Source organism: Peromyscus eremicus, chromosome 8a (genome assembly GCF_949786415.1).
Source record: "Peromyscus eremicus chromosome 8a, PerEre_H2_v1, whole genome shotgun sequence".
In the NCBI taxonomy this organism is placed as follows: Eukaryota; Metazoa; Chordata; class Mammalia; order Rodentia; family Cricetidae; genus Peromyscus; species Peromyscus eremicus.
Genome location: NC_081423.1, coordinates 53121399 through 53139451, shown reverse-complemented (window position 1 = coordinate 53139451; position 18053 = coordinate 53121399). Strand labels below are relative to the sequence as shown.

The 18053-nt window shown below is 47.9% G+C and overlaps 1 protein-coding gene across 1 annotated transcript; it reads right to left on the bottom strand.

Annotated features, from left to right (window-relative positions):
- Positions 1 to 40: 40 nt before the first annotated feature.
- Cldn7 (claudin 7) lies at positions 41 to 2954 on the bottom strand. Its single transcript, XM_059269466.1, has 5 exons — positions 2872 to 2954; positions 1574 to 1850; positions 621 to 785; positions 436 to 520; positions 41 to 351 (listed from the first exon to the last, which is right to left on the bottom strand). The coding sequence occupies exons 2-5, from the start codon at positions 1791 to 1793 to the stop codon at positions 189 to 191; spliced, it is 633 nt and encodes a 210-aa protein (XP_059125449.1). The 5' UTR covers positions 1794 to 1850; positions 2872 to 2954; the 3' UTR covers positions 41 to 188.
- Between the last annotated feature and the right edge of the window lie 15099 nt (positions 2955 to 18053).

Here is an 18053-nt window from a genome sequence, read left to right as displayed (position 1 = left end):
GGAAAGACACCTGATTTCCAAAACTTAACTTTTATTACTGTACAAAAGCACACCCCCATGTTTTGTCTTCTCCCAAGCCCTCCCCTCCCCTAGATGCACCTCCCCCCAACCGTACATGGTGTTCAGGGACGGAGTGACCAGGAGGCCTTAGTCCCACACCTTGCACGCAGGCTGAGCACCCCAGCAGCTCACACATATTCCTTGGCAGAATTGGACTTGGGGTAGGAGCGGGGTGCGCGGTATACAGCACTATTTTCACTGCCAGGACAGGAGCAAGAGAGCAGGGCACCTCCCAGGAGGGCCAGAGCAGACCCTGCCCAGCCAATAAAGATGGCAGGACCAAACTCGTACCTGTGGAGAGAAAGGGTTGGAGGCAAAACTCGGGTCTGATGTCCTCCTCCCTGTCCCAAGGATTTGTCTCCCTAGAAGACTTACTTCGCATTCGTGGGTGTATAGGGGTTATAAAAATCTGTGATAATGTCATGTCCAATCCAGGAGCATGCTACCAAGGCAGCAAGACCTAGAAAGAGAAAGATTCTGGTATTGGGTGTCCAAACCAAGACCTCGGCAATGATCAGGTGGAAGAGAGCCCTTGGTCCCACCTTGGACCTGTGGCTCACCTGTCACGATGAAAATGATGCCTCCAGTCATGGCTATACGGGCCTTCTTCACTTTGTCATCTCCCCCACAGTTTGTACACTTCATGCCCATCGTGGCGACCAACATGGCGATGAAGCCCAACACTATGGACACCACCATTAGGGCTCGAGTGGCCTGTAAGGCCGCTGCAGAGGAGGAGGAAGGAGAAGGTCAATGCGGAAATGGTAGCCTTAGGATGGCGCCAGCCTAAGTGCTGCACACAGCGCCGACTAACCCCTGGACCGCAGTGTGCCAGTTGGGCTCCACCGCCAGCCTGGGGCCCTCTCGGTCCAAGACAGACCTTGGGCAGACAGTTCCCGCCCCCACCCCGCCACCGCGGCCGTCCAGCGCCCCGCCCCGCCCCGCGCTCCAGAACCCGCCCGGGGCGCCGAGGTTTCGATGAAACCGCGCCAGGTAGGGGGAAGGGAGAAAGGGGGCGAAAGGGAAGTGCAGGTGGCGGCCAGGCCCTCGTTTGAGCCACACCGACGGGCGCGTGTCTTAGCTCTGCCCCCGCTATCGAGGCCACCGGGTTTGTGGCTTCAGCTAATCGGCGGATAAGATTAGAAGCCACAAGTACGATCCCACGTCTAAAGAGGGCACGATTCTGCGGCCCTAGGCACCTCCGTCCCGGTCCCCCTTTGTCCCGGAGAAAGAAGCAGGAGAAGACAGAGACCATGGACTGGCCAGGGCCGGGGGTGAGGGGTGCCTTTTCCCAGGACTCCCCCCTTCAAGCCGGGCAGAGGGGTGTGGGCCCACGTGCCACTGCCAGATCCCAGGCCCTCTTTCTCCCTGTCCCACCGACTGGGCTCAAGGTGTCCACTTCCTCCTCCCTGGCAACCCCGGGCTCCAGGCCGTGCGGCCTCAGCCCAGCCCCACACCCAACCCCGCCACCTTGACTCCGGGCACGTCCGCTCCGTCGGTCCCACGGCCTTACCCGGCAGAGCGAGCACCGAGTCGTAGGATTTGCAGCTTGACAAGCCAGTGCTCTGCGTGGAGCACTCCATCCAGAGCCCCTTGTACATGGCCTGGGCTGTGACGATGCTGCCCACATACGAGCTCATCCTCCACTGCGGAATGGCAGTGCTCACTATCAGGCCCACCCAGCCAAGCACGGCCATCGAAAAGCCCAGCAGCTGCAGGCCCGCGTTGGCCATTTCCGTCTCAGAAAAGATGGGACGCGCCGGGAGGGCGACCCGACAGAAAAACAAAATCTGGGAAGCAACACAAAGACAAAAAAACAAAAACTGGATGGAGATTTAAGTCACCTAGAGATAGGAAAAAGATTTTTTTTTTTTTTTGGAACGGTTAACTGCAAATCTTGTTAACCGAGGTAAACACAAATCGTCCCCTCCGGTGAAGCGACACTCTCACAGCGCAGGGAACCGGCTTCGCCCGAAGGACTGGTTCCAGACAAAAGAGGCCCCCGAAGGCCAGGCGGGGTTCCCTCCGGCGTGCTCAGAGACCACCCAGAGAAGCGGAGGGGCCGTTCGGGCGTGGCCCCCAGGAAGAGTGCGGGCCCCGGGCCCCGGGCTGCGGTGCACGGCGGAGAAGAGCTGGGCCGGGAGGCGGCAGGTGCGGGCGAGCAGGTGCGGCGCACCTGAGTATATGTAGGGCGTCGGGGACGCGCCCCCGCAGGCAACGGGAGCGCGGGAGCCGGGGCGGGACCAGAGGGGCAATCGAGGGTGACCTGACGTCACCGAAGGGACACTCACCTGAACCGGAAGTCTGGGCCCCCACCCCCTCCTTGTCCAGGTGAAGAGGAAGAAACCTGAGCGCCAGTGTCACGCCCCTTCATTTGCCTGGCCCTAACTGCCGATGGGAAGTAGGCGAAGGCTTCGCACAAGTCCCTGGGGTCGCAGTCCCCTGCAGGCTCCGGGTGGCCCCTTCCTCTCTTCTCCATACAGGTGCGCCCCGGTTGCTGCGGAGCCCGTCCCCATAGACGCCCCTGGGAAGGCCCCTTGCCACCCTTTCCCTGCGGGTTTCGGCGCGCACTGTTTGTCTGGCCCGACTTTCACCTCCACTCCTTTTTCTTCAGTCTCCTACCATGGCCTGCCCCGTCTTCGGGGGTCCTAACCCAGGACGGTAAAATCACCCGCGCTGCAACCTTCAAGGAATTTCTGCTGCAGAGATGTGGTTTAGCGACCCTCTGGGTCACTGCTCAAGCCCTCCGCGTAGTTACGGCTCTCTAACCGCCCACATGCCATCCCAGCCGTAGGTAACAGGATTTAATACCTGAGCCTGTCAGTGTCTCCTCCAACATCAAGGCTCCTTCTGCCTGAAGGGAGAAAGCACTGAGAGCCTTTGCAAGGGTGCGGAGTCCGGTAAGGCCTAGGGCAGAGTCTCTGCCACGCCCAACATTCCCCCGGTGTCATTTCAAACCTGTCCTCCACTCTCCTCAACTGCTTCCCCAACCACACATTTCCCTCCTCATGCTGAGCTTCCAGGGGCCTTCTGTGTGCCCCTCTACGCCCCTCCCACCCACTCTAGCATCTGACTCCCCAAGGGGGTCTTTGGCTCACCCCTTAAGAGCCCTGTCTCAACCTTACATTCCTTCCTGCTTTCCCAAACTTTGACCCCATCCCTCCTCCCAACGCGACTTCCAAGTTTCTCGTTGCTCCCTTTTGTATTGATACCTCCTCCCTGACTTTCAGTCCTTGGGTCCACCCTCCAGATCCTGTAGTCCAATGACACGATGTGCCTGTCACCGCCTCCCCAACCCTTTTTACCTCTTTCTCCCAGGCTGCCTCTCCTGCGACCCCCTTCCCCCTCTCAGACCTCACTCATCTTTCTTACTCTTGCTATTATTTATTTATCTGGGGCGAGGGTAGGGTGGGGGTGGGAGTTCGAGACAGGGTTTCTCTGTGTAGCCCTGGCTGCCCTGGAACTCGCTCTGGAGACCAGGCTGGCCCTGAACTCACAGAGATCTGCCTGCCTCTGCCTCTCGAGTGCTAAAGGCTTGCCCCCACACTGCCCGGCTTTCTTGTTATCTTTTAGTCAGTCCCTTTACCTTTCCCACATCCTTCCCCTTACACATTTCTCTGTTAATCCTCCCTTCATTTATCCAATAAACATATTTAAAGGTCCTTCTTGTTCAGCTAATTAACCTGCCTTTGTATAAAATGCAGACCTTTGTGAACACTCTTATTTGTGTCCATTTTTGACCTTTTGATTTTGGTTTTGTGAGGTGGTTTATTTTGGTTTTGGATGGTTGGTTGGTTAATTTTGAGACAGGATCTCACTATGTAGACTAGGCTAGCCTGGACCTTACAAGAAAGTCACCTGGCTCTGCCTCTGGAATGCTTCAATTACAGAGGTGAACTCCTATGCACAGCCGAGATTTTTTTTTTTAAGGTTGTTTTCCTGATTGGATATGGTTGGTGCATGCTCTTGGAAGACTGAGGGAGATGAACAGACAGTTTAAAGCCAGCCTTCCAGCAGAGCAGTGGCTACCAGCTCTGGAAGTCCATGTTTCTCATTACCCCTTGTTTGCATATCCAGCAATCATTGTCACAGCCACAGGCCGAGCTGCTATCTATTACCTGGAGACTACACCTGTCCCCAGACCACTCTCCCTGGTTCTGCTCTTTCCTAAATTCACTCCCCAGAGTACTCCTTCTGTATACTTAAATATTGCCATTCTTTTCAAAAGGCCACTCAGTGGGGGGCTTAAGAGGTAGCTGAGGAATTAAGAGAGTTTACTGTTCTTTCAGAGTACCAGAGTTCAGTCTCCAACATCCACATGGTGACTCACAATCCTCTGTTACTCCAGTTCTAGGTAATCCATTGCCGCCACCTCCTCCTCCTCCTCCTCCTCCTCCTCCTCCTCCTCCTCTTCTTCTTCTTCTTCTTCTTCTTCTTCTTCTTCTTTTCTCCTCCTTCTCCTTCTCCTCCTCCTCCCCCTCCTTTTTTTTTTTTTTGTTGTTGTTGTTGTTTCTTTTCAAGACAGGGTTTCTCTGCATAGCCCTGGCTGTCCTGGAACTCACTCTGTAGACCAGGCTGGTCTCGAACTCACAGAGATCCGCCTGCCTCTGCCTCCTGAGTGCTGGGATTAAAGGCATGAGCCAACACCTCTCCTAGAATCATCACCATCAACATCATCATCATCATTATTATTATTTTACTTTTTCAGCTTTTTGAGACAAGGTCTTTGTAGCCCTAGCTGTCCTGACTATATAGACCAGGCTGGCTTTGAACTCACAAGAATCCTCCTGCCTCTGTCAACTGTGTACTGGAATTAAAGGAGCTGGAGTTTACCAGTTAGTGGTGGCACACGCCTTTAATCCCAGCACTCGGGAGGCAGAGCCAGGAGGATCTCTGTGAGTTCGAAGCCAGCCTGGGCTACCAAGTGAGTTCCAGGAAAGGTGCAAAGCTACACAGAGAAACCCCGTCTCGGAAAAAAAAAAAAAAAAGAAAGAAAGAAATATTAAAAATAAAAATAAAAATCAGTCAGTGGCCGATTTTCTTTTTCTCCATTGTCGTGGTTGAACCCAAGAGCCTCACGCAAGTGTTCTTGCCACTCAGCTACACCCAAGTGGCACTCCCGACTACTGACAGATCTACCTTCTCCCTCAGCTATACTGACCTTCTCTCTGTCCCCAAAACGTATTGTGCATGTTCTACCCCACTACAGCACCCTTTTGTTCTCTGTGCTTGAGTGCCCTCGTCCATTTACCCCACCCACCTTCCTCTACCCAGCTAACAGTCATCCTTCAGCATTTGGTTCAACTCTCTTCTAGGAAGTCTGGCCTGACTACCCCACCCACGCTGAGTCAGGTCATCTGCCCAGGGCTCTCCTGGTTACCTGTACTTTCCTTTCTAGACTCTTATCATAGTCTGAAACTACTTTTGTGTGTTTATGGATTGAGTATCAAGTTCCCTGCTGCGCTGTAAAGTATAGACGTGTCTAGATTTGTATTACCAATGAGTGAATTCTGAAAACAATCTTCATCCACTGCCCCTTCTGTGATTTCTGAGTGCCTGTAAATGTACTGGGCACTGTAATTAACCCTGGGGATATACTGGTAGACAAGACAGATAAGGACACTGTGCTCATCTGGTTTATTTTCTACCAGAAATAAAGGAGGAAGCAGGGCAATAAAGCCATAAACTGCTGCTTGTTTTGAAGGTAATGAAACAAGGTAATGTATAAGGTTGGGTCCAATCTCCAGTGAGATCGGGGAGACTTTCTGAGCAACTGACTGTTAATGAGTCAGTCATGAGGGCATCATACAAGTAAGGAGAGCAAGAGCAAAGGCCCAGTGTTGATCACCTCTTTGGAATTCAGTCATCGATTTGAAGCAGGATTAGGTTTGTTTTGTTTTCTTTTGTTTACTTTCTTTTGAGATATTGCCATGTTTCGTGGGCCAGGGCAGCCTGGACTTCATGACTCTCCTGCTTCCAAGTGCTAGAATTACAGGTATGAACCACCATGCCTGGCTTTTTTGGTGTTTTTGAGACAGGATCTTACCATGCATGCCTGGCTGGCCAGGCACTCGTTATGTAGGGTAAGATGGCCAGGCACTTGTTATGTAGGGTAAGATGGCCCCAAATTTACCACAGCACTCTTGCCACTTGCCTTTCTGGTGCTGGGATTACAGGCTCAAGCCATCAGGCAAAAAGGGATTTCCTTGTTACCAATGTTGATATTAGGAGCTAGAAAGTCTTTGCTGTTGTGGGTGGTATCATATATTTAACAGCATCCTGAGATCTAATGATGTTAGTGAGATTAGATGTCACCAGACCCCTCTGCCACACCTCAGGATGACACTAAGCTGGAAGTGGTGTCTCACGCCTTTATTGTTTCATCTTGGGTGGCAGAGGTACCAACCGAGGCACACTCCAGCTATCCATCCGAGTTCTTGTGTTCTTTCAGTCAGTGGTTTCCTTCGGGTATACCAGAGGGAGGGGGGTGATACTCACTGGTGATAGAGTTTGTTAGCTGGAGGGAGGAAGGTGAGTGGGATAAATGGATTAGAATACCCAAGAGAGCCGGGCGGTGGTGGCGCACGCCTTTAATCCCAGCACTCGGGAGGCAGAGCCAGGCGGATCTCTGTGAGTTCGAGGCCAGCCTGGGCTACCAAGTGAGTTCCAGGAAAGGCGCAAAGCTACACAGAGAAACCTTGTCTCGAAAAACCAAAAAAAAAAAAAAAAAAAAAAAAAAAAAAAAAAAAAAAAAAAAAAAGAATACCCAAGAGAACAGAGAGGCACTTTAGTAGTACAGAGCGTGCATAGCATGTTTTAAAGACAGAAAGTAAAGAACAAAACAAACTAACTAAAAACTTTAGAAAAACTAATAGAAGGGCTGGGGAATGTAGCCAAGGAGGATCTCTGTGAATTCAGGGCCAGCCTGGGCTACACTGCAAATTCCAGACCAGCCAGGACTATATAGTCTCAATAAATAAATAAATAAATAAATAAATAAATAAATAAATAAATAAATAAATATTTAAGTATTTAAATATTTAAGTATTTAAATATTTAAATATTTAAATATTTAAAAATAAATAAATAAAGTCACCGGGTGGCAGTGGTGCCTTAGGAGGCAGAGGCAGGCGGATCTCTGTGAGTTCAAGGCCAGCCTGGTCTACAGAGAGAGTTCCAGGACAGCCAGGGCTACACAGAGAAACCCTATCTAGAAAAAAAAACAAAAAAAGAACTACTACTCTAGTGTTACCAGTGAATATCACTGTGGATTTTTTCCCTCTCTCTAGTAAACAGTTAAATGCAAGAACCCAAGAATTCAAATGGATGGGTAGCCGGAACGTACCATAGTTGGAAATTTGTCAAAAAGCAGGAGAGGACTGGAGGAATGCCTTTGTGCTCTTCCAGAGGATCCAGGTTTGAATCCAGTGTTCACATGGTGGCTCACGGCTGTCAATAATTCCAGTTCCAGGGGATCTAAAGCCTTCTTTTGGCTTCTGAGGCCACTGAATGCACGTGCCACACAGACATACACGCAGCCAAAACATCCGTACACATTAAAAAATCAATAAAATAAACAGCCAGGTGTGGTGGTCCATGCTTTGATCTATCTTCGCACTCAGGAAGATGGACCTCTGCACTTTCAAGGCCATCAAGGGCTACACAGTAGGACTCTGTCTTTAAAAAACGAAATCTTGCTGGGTGGTGGTGGCGCACCCCTTTAATCCCAGCACTCACTCTGTGAGTTCAAGGCCAGCCTGGGCTACAGAGCAAGTTCCAGGACAACCAGGGCTACAAAGAAAAACCATGTCTCAGGAAAAAGAAAGAAAGGAAGGAAGGAAGGAAGGAAGGAAGGAAGGAAGGAAGGAAGGAAGGGAGGGAGGGAGAGAGGGAGGAAGGAAGGAAGGAAGGAAGGAAGGAAGGAAGGAAGGAAGGAAGGGAGAGAGGGAGGAAGGAAGGCAGACAGACAAACCAGAAGAGGTGCTGGATCTGTAGCCCAGTTGGTAGATGCTTGCCTACCATGTATGAGGACCTTGATTCAATCTCAGAACCATATAAACCAGGTGTGATGGCATACACCTATAATCCAGCACTGTGGTAGTTGAGGTAAGAGAATCAGCCTGAGTTCAAGGCCAGTCTGGGCTAAATTGCAAGACCCTGACTCAAAAACAAAAAAAGAAGGAGGTCAATGCCATGATATAATGGGTAGAAGCACTTGCCACACAAGCCTGATGACCTGAGTTAGAGCCATGTGAAGGTAGCGGGGCAGGGATAACCTACTCCATAAAGTTGTCCTCTGACTTCCACAGGCACATTGTGTCATGCCTGTGCACACCTGTGTGCATACAGGCTTCAGTATGTGTGTATGGGTGTGTGGTGTGTGGGTGTGCGTGCACACAAGCGAGTGCACGTGCACATGCAGGCACATAAACACAAACTAATAATAATGCTTAATAAATAGAAAAGAAACTAAATAAAATTGATAGGAAGACCATTAGAACCAGCAGGTGTATTCAGCAAGGTTGCTATACAAGATCAACCTACCAAACCCAAAAATAAATCACTAACACTTTATTGAAAACTTTCAGATTTTATTTATTTTATGTGTGTAAGCATTTTGTCTCCATGTATACACCACATATGCCATGTGCCTGTCTCATGCCCAAGGAGGTCAGAAGAGGGCATCAGATCCTCTGGAGCTGGAGTTTCCAATGTCTGTGAGCTACCGTGTGGGTGTCAGGAACCAAACCTAGGTCCTCTGCAAGAACAGCAAGTGCTCTTAACTGCTGAGCCATCTCTCCAGCCCCGAACCACTAATATTTTAATATATCAACAGTAACCAACTATAAAACAGGACAACAGTATAAAAGAAAAAAGGGGTTTTTTTTTTTTTGTTCTATTTTTAGATCGGGTCTTATTTAGGCCAGGCTGCTGAAGTGTTGTTGGTTCATTTGTTGTTTGGTTTGGTTGGTTTTTTTGAGACAGGGTTTCTCTGTGTAACATCACTGGCTGTCCTAGAACTCTCTTTGTAGACCAGGCTGGCCTCGAACTTACAGAGATCCACCTGCCTCTGGCACAGGAGTTCGAGGAAATCAAGCACTCTTAACTGAGTCACTGATCTAGCCCTATAGTTTTTGGGGCAGGGTCTTACTAGTTGATTCAGACAAGCCTGGAGCTCACAGCCTCCCAAATGTGGAATTATAGGCACGTACCACCACACCCATCAAGACTGACCTCTAACTCATTATGTAGCCAAAAATGGCCTTGAATTCTGTATCCTTCCGCCTCTATTTGTTGATTGCTGAGATTTCATGAATGGGCCACCACATTCAGCTTTATGTGGTACTGGGAATCAAACCCAAGGCTTCAGGAATGATGGATAATAACTCTACCAACCGAAGTACATACCTAGCCCTCTTGGAGTGTTTGTGTGTGTGTGTGTGCGTGTGTGTGTGTGTGTGTGTGTGTGTGTCTGTGTGCACCCCCAGGAGAGCTGGTTAATTTATGGGCTTTGTTTGTTTGTTTTTCCCAACTTGACATAAACTAGAGTTATCTGGAAAGAGTGAATCTTAATTGAGGGGTTTCCTCCATCAGATTGTCCATTGGCAAGTCTGTGGGGACATTTTCTTGATGAATGACTGGTATAGAAGGGCCCAGCCCACTGTGAGCAGGACCACACCTAGGCAGCTGGCCCTGGGTGCTATAAGAAAACAAGCTGAGCAAGCGCACGGGCAAGGCAGCTAGCACACCTCTCCAGGGCCTCTCTTCCAGCTCCTGTCCTGGTGTCTCTCGATGACGGACTGTGAGTAAGCCAAATGAGCCTCTCCTCCTTCAAGGTGCTGTTGTCGTGATTAGCACAGCATCAGAGAAAAAACACTAGAACGGTTTGAGGTTGGGTTGGGGTTTGGTGTTTTGTTAGGGTTTTTGTTTGTTTGTTTGCTTGCTTGCTTGCTTGCTTGTTTGTTTGTCTGTTTACTTGAGACAGCTTCTCACACTGTAGCTCAGGCTAGCCTAGAACTATGTAAGCCAGGCTAGCCTCAAACTCTCAGTGATCCTCCTGCCTCAGCTTCCCAAGTGCTTGGATTACAACCCTGAGCCGTCATGCAAGTTCAAAGTCAGTCTCCGGTACATAGTCAATCAAAGACCAGCCTGAGCCACAAAGCAAGACCCTGTTTTAAGAAAAACAAGGCCTGGAGAGATGGTTCAGCAGTTAAGAGCACTGGCTGCTCCTCCAGAGGTCCTGAGTTCAATTCCCAGCAGCTACATGGTGGCTCACAGCCATCTGTAATGAGATCTGGTGCCCTCTTCTGGCCTGCAGGCATATAGAATGTTGTATATATAATAAATAGATAAATCTTTAAAAAAAAAGAAAAGAAAAGAGAAAGAAAAAAGAAAAACAAAGTCTGTGGACATAGCTCATGGGTAGAGTACATACGCACATACTAGTATGTGCAAGGCTTTGGGTTTGAGCCGCAGCACCTTCTCCCAAAAGGGTGTTTAAGCTGTTACTAACAAGTGTTACTAACAAGAGAAAACCGTAGGGAGATACCACCTTCCCTAGATGCTTTTGGGGATTTTTTTTTTGTTGTTTGTTTGTTTGTTTGGTTGGTTGGTTTTTGGTTTTTTGGTTTTTTTGAGACAGGGTTTCACTGTGTATCCCTGGCTGTTCTGGAACTCACTCTGTAGACCAGGCTGGCCTCTAACTCACAGAGATCCAGCTGCCTATGCTGGAATTAAAGGCGTGTACCACCCCACCCCACCCCACCCCACCCCCACCTCCAGCAAGGGATTTTTTTTAAGATCTCACTAGGTATCTCTGAGTGCCTAAAAATAGCTTTGTAGCCCAGGCTGGCCTCAAACGCCAAGGTCCATCAGCCTCTGCCTCCCAAGCACTGGGATTAATGGTGTGTGCCACCATGCCTGGCTTCTACTGTACCTCTAAATATTAGAAATGTGAGGGCTGGAGAGATGGCTCAGTGGTTAAGAACATGTATTGTTCTTGCGGTGGACCCGAGTTCAATTCCCAGCACCCACATCAGGCAACTTACAACTACTTGTAACTCCAGATTCAGGGGATGGCCCTAATCTTAGATACATGCACGTATATGGACAAATACACATTTACACATATATAAATAATAATAGTTTTTTTTTTTTTCCAGAGCAGAGGACCGAACCCAGGGCCTTGTGCTTGCTAGGCAAGCACTCTACCACTGAGCTAAATCCCCAACTCCAATATTTTTAAAAAAAGAAATATGAACAATTTCTCATGTATTTGATTAAAGTTTTATGAAGTCCTTTTTGACTAAAGCTTGTAAAAGTTTGACCACATGACAGACGTAAGAATGTGAAGAAACTGAAATTCACATGATGCTGTGGGGATGGGGAGTGGTCCAGCTGCTTTGCAAACAGCTGGGAATTTTCCTGGGGTTACACATATGCCTAGCACATAACTCAGCTTTTCTCTGAAGAAACGAAAGCATATGTCCATGCAAATAGCTGCAGAAATGCTTCTCGCAGCTTTACTTGTAATAAGCCCAACAAGAGACTGGGAAAGCAAATTGTGAAATATTCATATATTAGAATACTATTCATGGGCCGGCGAAATGGCTTAGTGGGTAGGGGTGCTTGCCATCAAGCCTAATGCCTCAAGCTTGAGCCCCAAAACCCCCATTTGTAGAAAGAGAAGACTAACTCCCATAAATTGTCCTCTGACCTTCAAATGGTGCAGTATGGTAGGCTCATGTGCACACAAAGATACCAGGATAAATACATAAATGTAGTAAACAAAATACTGTCCAATAGTAAGAAGGAATGAAGTCAACCAAACATGACAACATATGCCTGTAATTCCAGTATTCGGGAGGTGGGGCAGAAGGATCAGAAATGCAATGTCATACTAAACTACATAGCAAATTCAAGGCCTGCCTGGGATACATGAGGCCCTGTCTCAAAAGCAAACAGAAAATAAAAAAATTGGGCTGGCCAGGCGGTGGTGGCACACACCTTTGATCCCAGCACTCGGGAGGCAAAGCCAGGTGGATCTCTGTGAGTTCAAGGCCAGCCTGGTCTACAGAGCGAGATCCAGGTCAGGCACCAAAACTACACAGAGAAAACCTGTCTTGAAAAAAGAAAAAGGGGGCTGGAGAGATGGCTCAGAGGTTAAGAGCACTGTCTGCTCTTCCAGAGGTCCTGAGTTCAATTCCCAGCAACCACATGGTGGCTCACAACCATCTGTAATGAGATCTGGTGCCCTCTTCTGGCCTGCAGGGATACATGCTGTATACATAATAAATAAATAAATCTTAAAAAAAAAAAAAAAAAAAAGAAAAAAGAAAAAGAAGGGGCTGGAGAGATGGCTCAGAGGTTAAGAGCACTGCTTGCTCTTCCAAAGGTCCTGAGTTCAATTCCCAGCAACCACATGGTGGCTCACAACCATCTGTAATGAGATCTGGTGCCCTCTTCTGGCCTGCAGGGATACATGCAGACAGAATACTGTATCCATAATAAATAAATAAATCTTTAAAAAAAAAAAAAAAAAGAAAAAGAAAAAAGAAAAAGAAAAAAAAAAGGAATTGGGCTGGAGAAGTGGCTTGTGGATTAAGAGAGAGTAGCCTGTACTGTTCTTGCCAAAGATGGAGGAGTTCAGTTCCCAGCATCCACATCAGACCGGCTCACAGCTAGCTGTAACTTCCCGTTCCAGGGTAGCTGATGCCCTCTTCTGGCCTCTTTGGGCACTGGCTGTACACATGCTACACTTATATACATGCACCCGGGATGCTTATAAACATAAAATATATTCTTTTAAGGAAGCTTTTAGGGTGATCAATGTGTTCGTCACCTTGATTATGGAGCTGGTCACTGGCATATACCTATGTCATAACCCCAAACTGTATACTATATGCTTTATGTGATGGCTTCAATGTCAATTATATCTTTGCTGTTGAGGCAGGGCTTCTCTGTGTAGCTCTGGCCGTCCTGGAACTCACTCTGTAGACCAGGCTGGCCTCAAACTCAGAGATCGGCCTGCCTCTGCCTCCGGAGTGCTGGGATTAGCTGCCAGCACCCAGCTCAATGTCAATTATATCTCAGTAAATCTACTTTGAAAACCAAATGAGCTTCGCCACTGGACCCGTTCTCTGGACTCTGTGACTATGGATCATTCAGCTTCACGAGGGCCGGAAGGTGCAGCTACTATTATTATCACCCTTCTCATTTTACCAGCTAGGTAAATAAAGCGAAAAGAGGAGCTCAGGTCACTTCCCGAAGGGCACCAAGTTAGTGAGCAGTGCAGCTGGGACTCAGCTCAAGCTGTCATACTCCAGACTGTGCCAACCCTGGGGGATGCTGAAGAAGAGGACAATGGTGACAGAGCCCTCCTGCACTGCCGAGAGACTGGGACAGCCTTTCTGAAGAAAGCTGGCAGGACAGTATGGAATCACAGTAGGCAGCACCCTATGACTCAGCGACCCTGCTTCCACAGGTAGTTATAAATACAGACAGAGTCACAGTCACGACACAGACCAAGCTCCCGAAGGACCTGAGTAGAAAATAGTCGTAGTATTCATTGTGGTTGGAAATTAGATGGGACGAGGGAGACCATGAATGGGATCATAAGCAGGTGAGATAAGATGATCCTGCCTGCCTCTGCCTACTGAGTGCTCCACTATGTGTTTTGAGACAAGGCTGTGTCACCAAATAGAGTTAGGCTGAGCCTACCTCCACCTCCTGAATGGAATGTTGGGGTTTCAGGCCTGTGACACACTGCCTGTTTTAAAACATGCTGGGGATGGAATTTAGGGATTCAGACATACTATCAACTCTACCAACCTGACCCCAACCTGGAGATACACTTCTAAAACGAAAAACAGCCTGGCAAGATGGCTCAGTAGTTAAAGTTAAAGCAATTCCTTCCATGCAAGCCAAACAACCTGGATCCCACCCTGGAAGGAAAGAATCAACACTGACAGTTGTCTTCTGACTTCCACAAGTGTGCCATGGTGCACACACACATCACACACACACACCACCACCAACAACAACAACAACAGCAATAATAATGTATTAAAAACAAGATAATCGGGCGGGAGGGGGGAGAACAAGGGAATCTGTGGCTGATATGTAGAACTGAATTGTATTGCAAAATAAAAATTTAAAAAAAAAAACAAAAAAAAGAAGATAATCTAACAAAACATAGATCAATGAAGATACGGATCACGAATTGTGCTATGATGGGTATAGTGACTCACAGCTGAATCCCAGTACTCTGGAGGCTGAGACGGGAGGACTGACTTGAATTCCAAGCTAGCCTAGGCAACAGAGTGATGCTGTCTTGAAACTTAGATTATTGGTTCGGTACTCTGCATCTGTCCCAAACACACAAATAAAACACAAGAAAGGGCAGAGACGGATTGGTTGGCAGTGTTGAGTGAATGAGTTTATGGAAGGTGTTTGTAAAATGTACGAAGAACATCTGAAGAGAATGAATCCCAACAGCCCCTCTGTCACCTACGATATCAGTCAGTTGTTTGACTTTATCGACGATCTGGCAGATCTCAGCTGTCTTGTTTACCGAGGTGATACACAGACTACCAGCCTTATAACAAAGACTGGATCAAAGAGAAGATCTATGTGCTCCTTCGTCAACAGCCCAACAGGCTGGGAAGCAGTTGAGTTGGAAGCATTAGGGGCTGGGGGTGGGCTTGGAACAGGTGCATATGGGGTAGTGAACATTTTGAATGATAGTAACCCTGTTTCCACTTTGTTACTAGAGCCAAGATTGAATGTATGACATGACAGTGAATGGTCTTTTCATTCTGACACCACCGTTGCCCCTTTGCTCCATTCTTTTTTTTTTTTTTTAATTTAAACATTTTTATGATAATTCAGAGAAGGTGTTCTTTGCCAGTTAAGGTTGGTTCCAGTCCTGGAAACTGTTCGTGTCTGCTTTCTGGCAGTGAGTGTACTAACCCTTTGTGGGGAGTGGGGTAGTGACAAGCTTAGTTATGTCCTCTGGGAAAGACTTAGTGAAAAATAAAGAAATGTTCTGAAAAAAGGAAGGAAGGGCGGAGAGGAGGAGGGGATGTTTCTGGAACTCAGGGTGAAGCTCCGCCTCCCACCCAGGAGCTGGAAGCAAAGTGAACCTGAACAGTGATGGGGAGCTGGAGGCAGGTCTGGGGAATACCGTGGGTTTCTCCTGCAGGCCAGTCTCTTGCCTCCTTACCTAGATACAGGGTTTACCCAACAAAAGTCTTCGGGGATCCCCTCCCCGAGATAAGGGGCAGAGAGTAGGAGAGCTCCAATGGGCCCCATTGTAAACCAGCCCAGGTCTCCGTAAAAGACCAACACACACACAGCTTCCCTGTTTTCTGGGTCTCCCTTCCCTTCCTTTTCCATCCGCTACTAGTCATCCCCTTCTCCCAACTTCCCAGGCTCTTTTCTCCTTCCCGACTCTCATCATTCCCTCTCTGAACCCTCTACTTCTCCAACACTTTTTTTTTTTCCTATACAGAGTTTCTCTGTAACAATCTTGACTGTCTTGGAACTCACTCTGTAGACCAGGCTGGCCTCGAACTCACAGAGATCCACCTGCCTCTGCCTCCCAAGTGCTGGGATTAAAGTCGTGCACCACCACCTCCTGGCTTCTCCAACACTCTTTTTTTTTTTTTTTTTTTAAAGAGTTTTATGTAGCCCAGGCTGGCCTTGACCTGGCTAAGTAGTCAGGTATGACCTTCAGCTTCCTGCTCTGGGATTATAGGATGTGTCATCATGCCCATAGTTCATAGTGCTGGAGATTCATGCATGCTAGGCAAGCCCTCTCGGCATCCCCTCCTTTCCACAGTCTTTTAAATTTTATTCATTCATTTGTGTGTCTGTGTGTCTACCTGTATGTGTGTCTGTATGTGTGTCTGTGTGTGTGTCTGTGTGTGTGTGTATCTGTGTCTGTATGTATATCTATGTGTCTGTGTGTCTGTGTGTGTCTATCTGTATGTGTGTCTGTGTGTGTGTCTATGTATGTGTCTGTATGTCTGTGTGTCTGTGTTGGTGTGTGTCTATCTGTATGTGTGTGTGTATCTGTGTCTGTGTGTGAGTCTATCTGTGTGTGCGTGTCTGTGTTGGTGTGTGTCTATCTGTATGTGTGTGTGTATCTGTGTCTGTGTGTGAGTCTATCTGTGTGTGCGTGTCTGTGTTGGTGTGTGTCTATCTGTATGTGTGTCTGTGTGTGTCTATGTGTGTATCTGTGTCTGTGTGTGAGTCTATCTGTGTGTGTCTGTATGTGTGTCTGTGTGTGTGTGTCTGTGTGTGTGTATCTGTGTGTGTCTGTGTGTGTGTGTATCTGTGTCTATGTGTGTATGTGTGTCTGTATGTATATCTGTGTGTCTGTGTGTTTGTGTAGGAATGCAAGGGCAGGCACATGGCCAAAGGTCTTTTCTGCCACCTTGTGGGACAAAGGGGTTTAACTTAGGCTCTCAGGCCTGTGCACAGCACCACTCTACCTGCTGAGCACTATTTATTTGTTTATTATAATGTACTCATTTATTTTGTGTATGTGTGTGTGCATGCATGTGCATACAAGTGTACCATGGTACCCATTTGAAGGTCAGAGGACAACTGTGTGGCAATCAGTTCTTCCCTTCTACAACATGGGTCCTTGGGACTGAACTCAGTTATCACATTTGGTGACAAGGACCTCAAATCTTTTGTTGTTGTTGTTGTTTTCAAGACAGGGTTTATTTATGCAGCCCTGGCTGTCCTGGAACCAGTTCTGTAGCTCTATAGGCTGGCCTTGAACTCAGAGATCCACCTGCCTTTGCCTCCTGAGTGCTGGGATTAAAGGTGCGCGCCACCACTGCCCAGCTTTCTGATTCCACTTTCAATGCATTTAAACACCAAGGCTAGAGAGCTAACTTAGCACTTAAGAGTACTTGTGGCTCTTCCAGACAACCCAAGTTCACTTCCCAGTAACCACACATCAGGCAACTCACACCTGCCTGTAACTCTGGCTCTAGGGGATATGGTGCCCTCTTCTGGTCTCTGTTGGCACCAGCCCCCTTCCCTCCCCCCACAAAATAAAATAAAAACCACCTGTTATACCTGAGAAACATTCAAATGGGAGCAGAAATAAACCAAAGCAGGACAGAACTGAGGGACCCAGGGCATTAGCCCTGTACCCACCTGTCTACTACCCTGCTTTCACCTCAGCCCAGTCAGGGCCTCCCTCCTATTCCCTTCTGCCTCTTGGCACCCTTTCCTGCTCTTTCTCTCTCTCCCTGCCATTCACCTTTGACGGCATCCCAGCATCCCTGTTTCCCTTCCTGCTCAGTCCTCCTCACCCTCCAGCAGACTCTCCTCTTCTTTCTGGTTATAAATGATTATTGCCCCATATACATTATCTACCCTAATCGGCAGACAGACCCTCATTTCACCATTCAACAGAGAGCTAGAATACCTTGCTCTCAACTGGATGCATGCATGAGATGATCATCAGCCCCTGAGACTGAGTTACAGAGAAAGGCCAAGAAGTCTTCTCAGAAGAGGGAAGTTTTTCTTTTTCTTTTCTTTCTTTTTTTTTTTTTTTCTTTTGAGACAGGTTTCTCTGTGTAGCCCTGTCTGTCCTGGAACTCACTCTGTAAACCAGGCTAGCCTCAAACTTTAAGAAGTCTCTGCCTCTTTTGTGCTGGGAGTAAAGGCGTGCACCACCACTGCCCAGCATTCTACCCTCCTTTTATTTTTAATTTAATTCAGTTTTTAAAGATTTATTTATTTATTGTGTATATAGTGTTCTGTCTGCATGTATGCCTGCACACCAGAAGAGGGCACCAGATCTCGTTGTAGATGGTTGTGAGCCACCATGTGGTTGCTGGGAATTGAACTCAGGACCTCTGGAAGAGCAGCCAGTGCTCTTAACCTCTCTCTATCCCCCTAATATTATTTTTTTATGTGAATGAGTGTTTTGCCTGTATGTATGTCTGTGTACCACATGTGTACCTGGG

Excerpts from the sequence above, each read along its gene's own strand:
- Cldn7 (XM_059269466.1), bottom strand. The coding sequence starts at position 1,793 with ATGGCCAACGCGGGCCTGCAGCTGCTGGGCTTTTCGATGGCCGTGCTT. Across the intron at positions 786-1,573 it reads CTCGGTGCTCGCTCTGCCGG|CGGCCTTACAGGCCACTCGA; the intron begins GTAAGGCCGTGG and ends CCTCCTCTGCAG. Across the intron at positions 521-620 it reads CATCATTTTCATCGTGACAG|GTCTTGCTGCCTTGGTAGCA; the intron begins GTGAGCCACAGG and ends TTCTCTTTCTAG.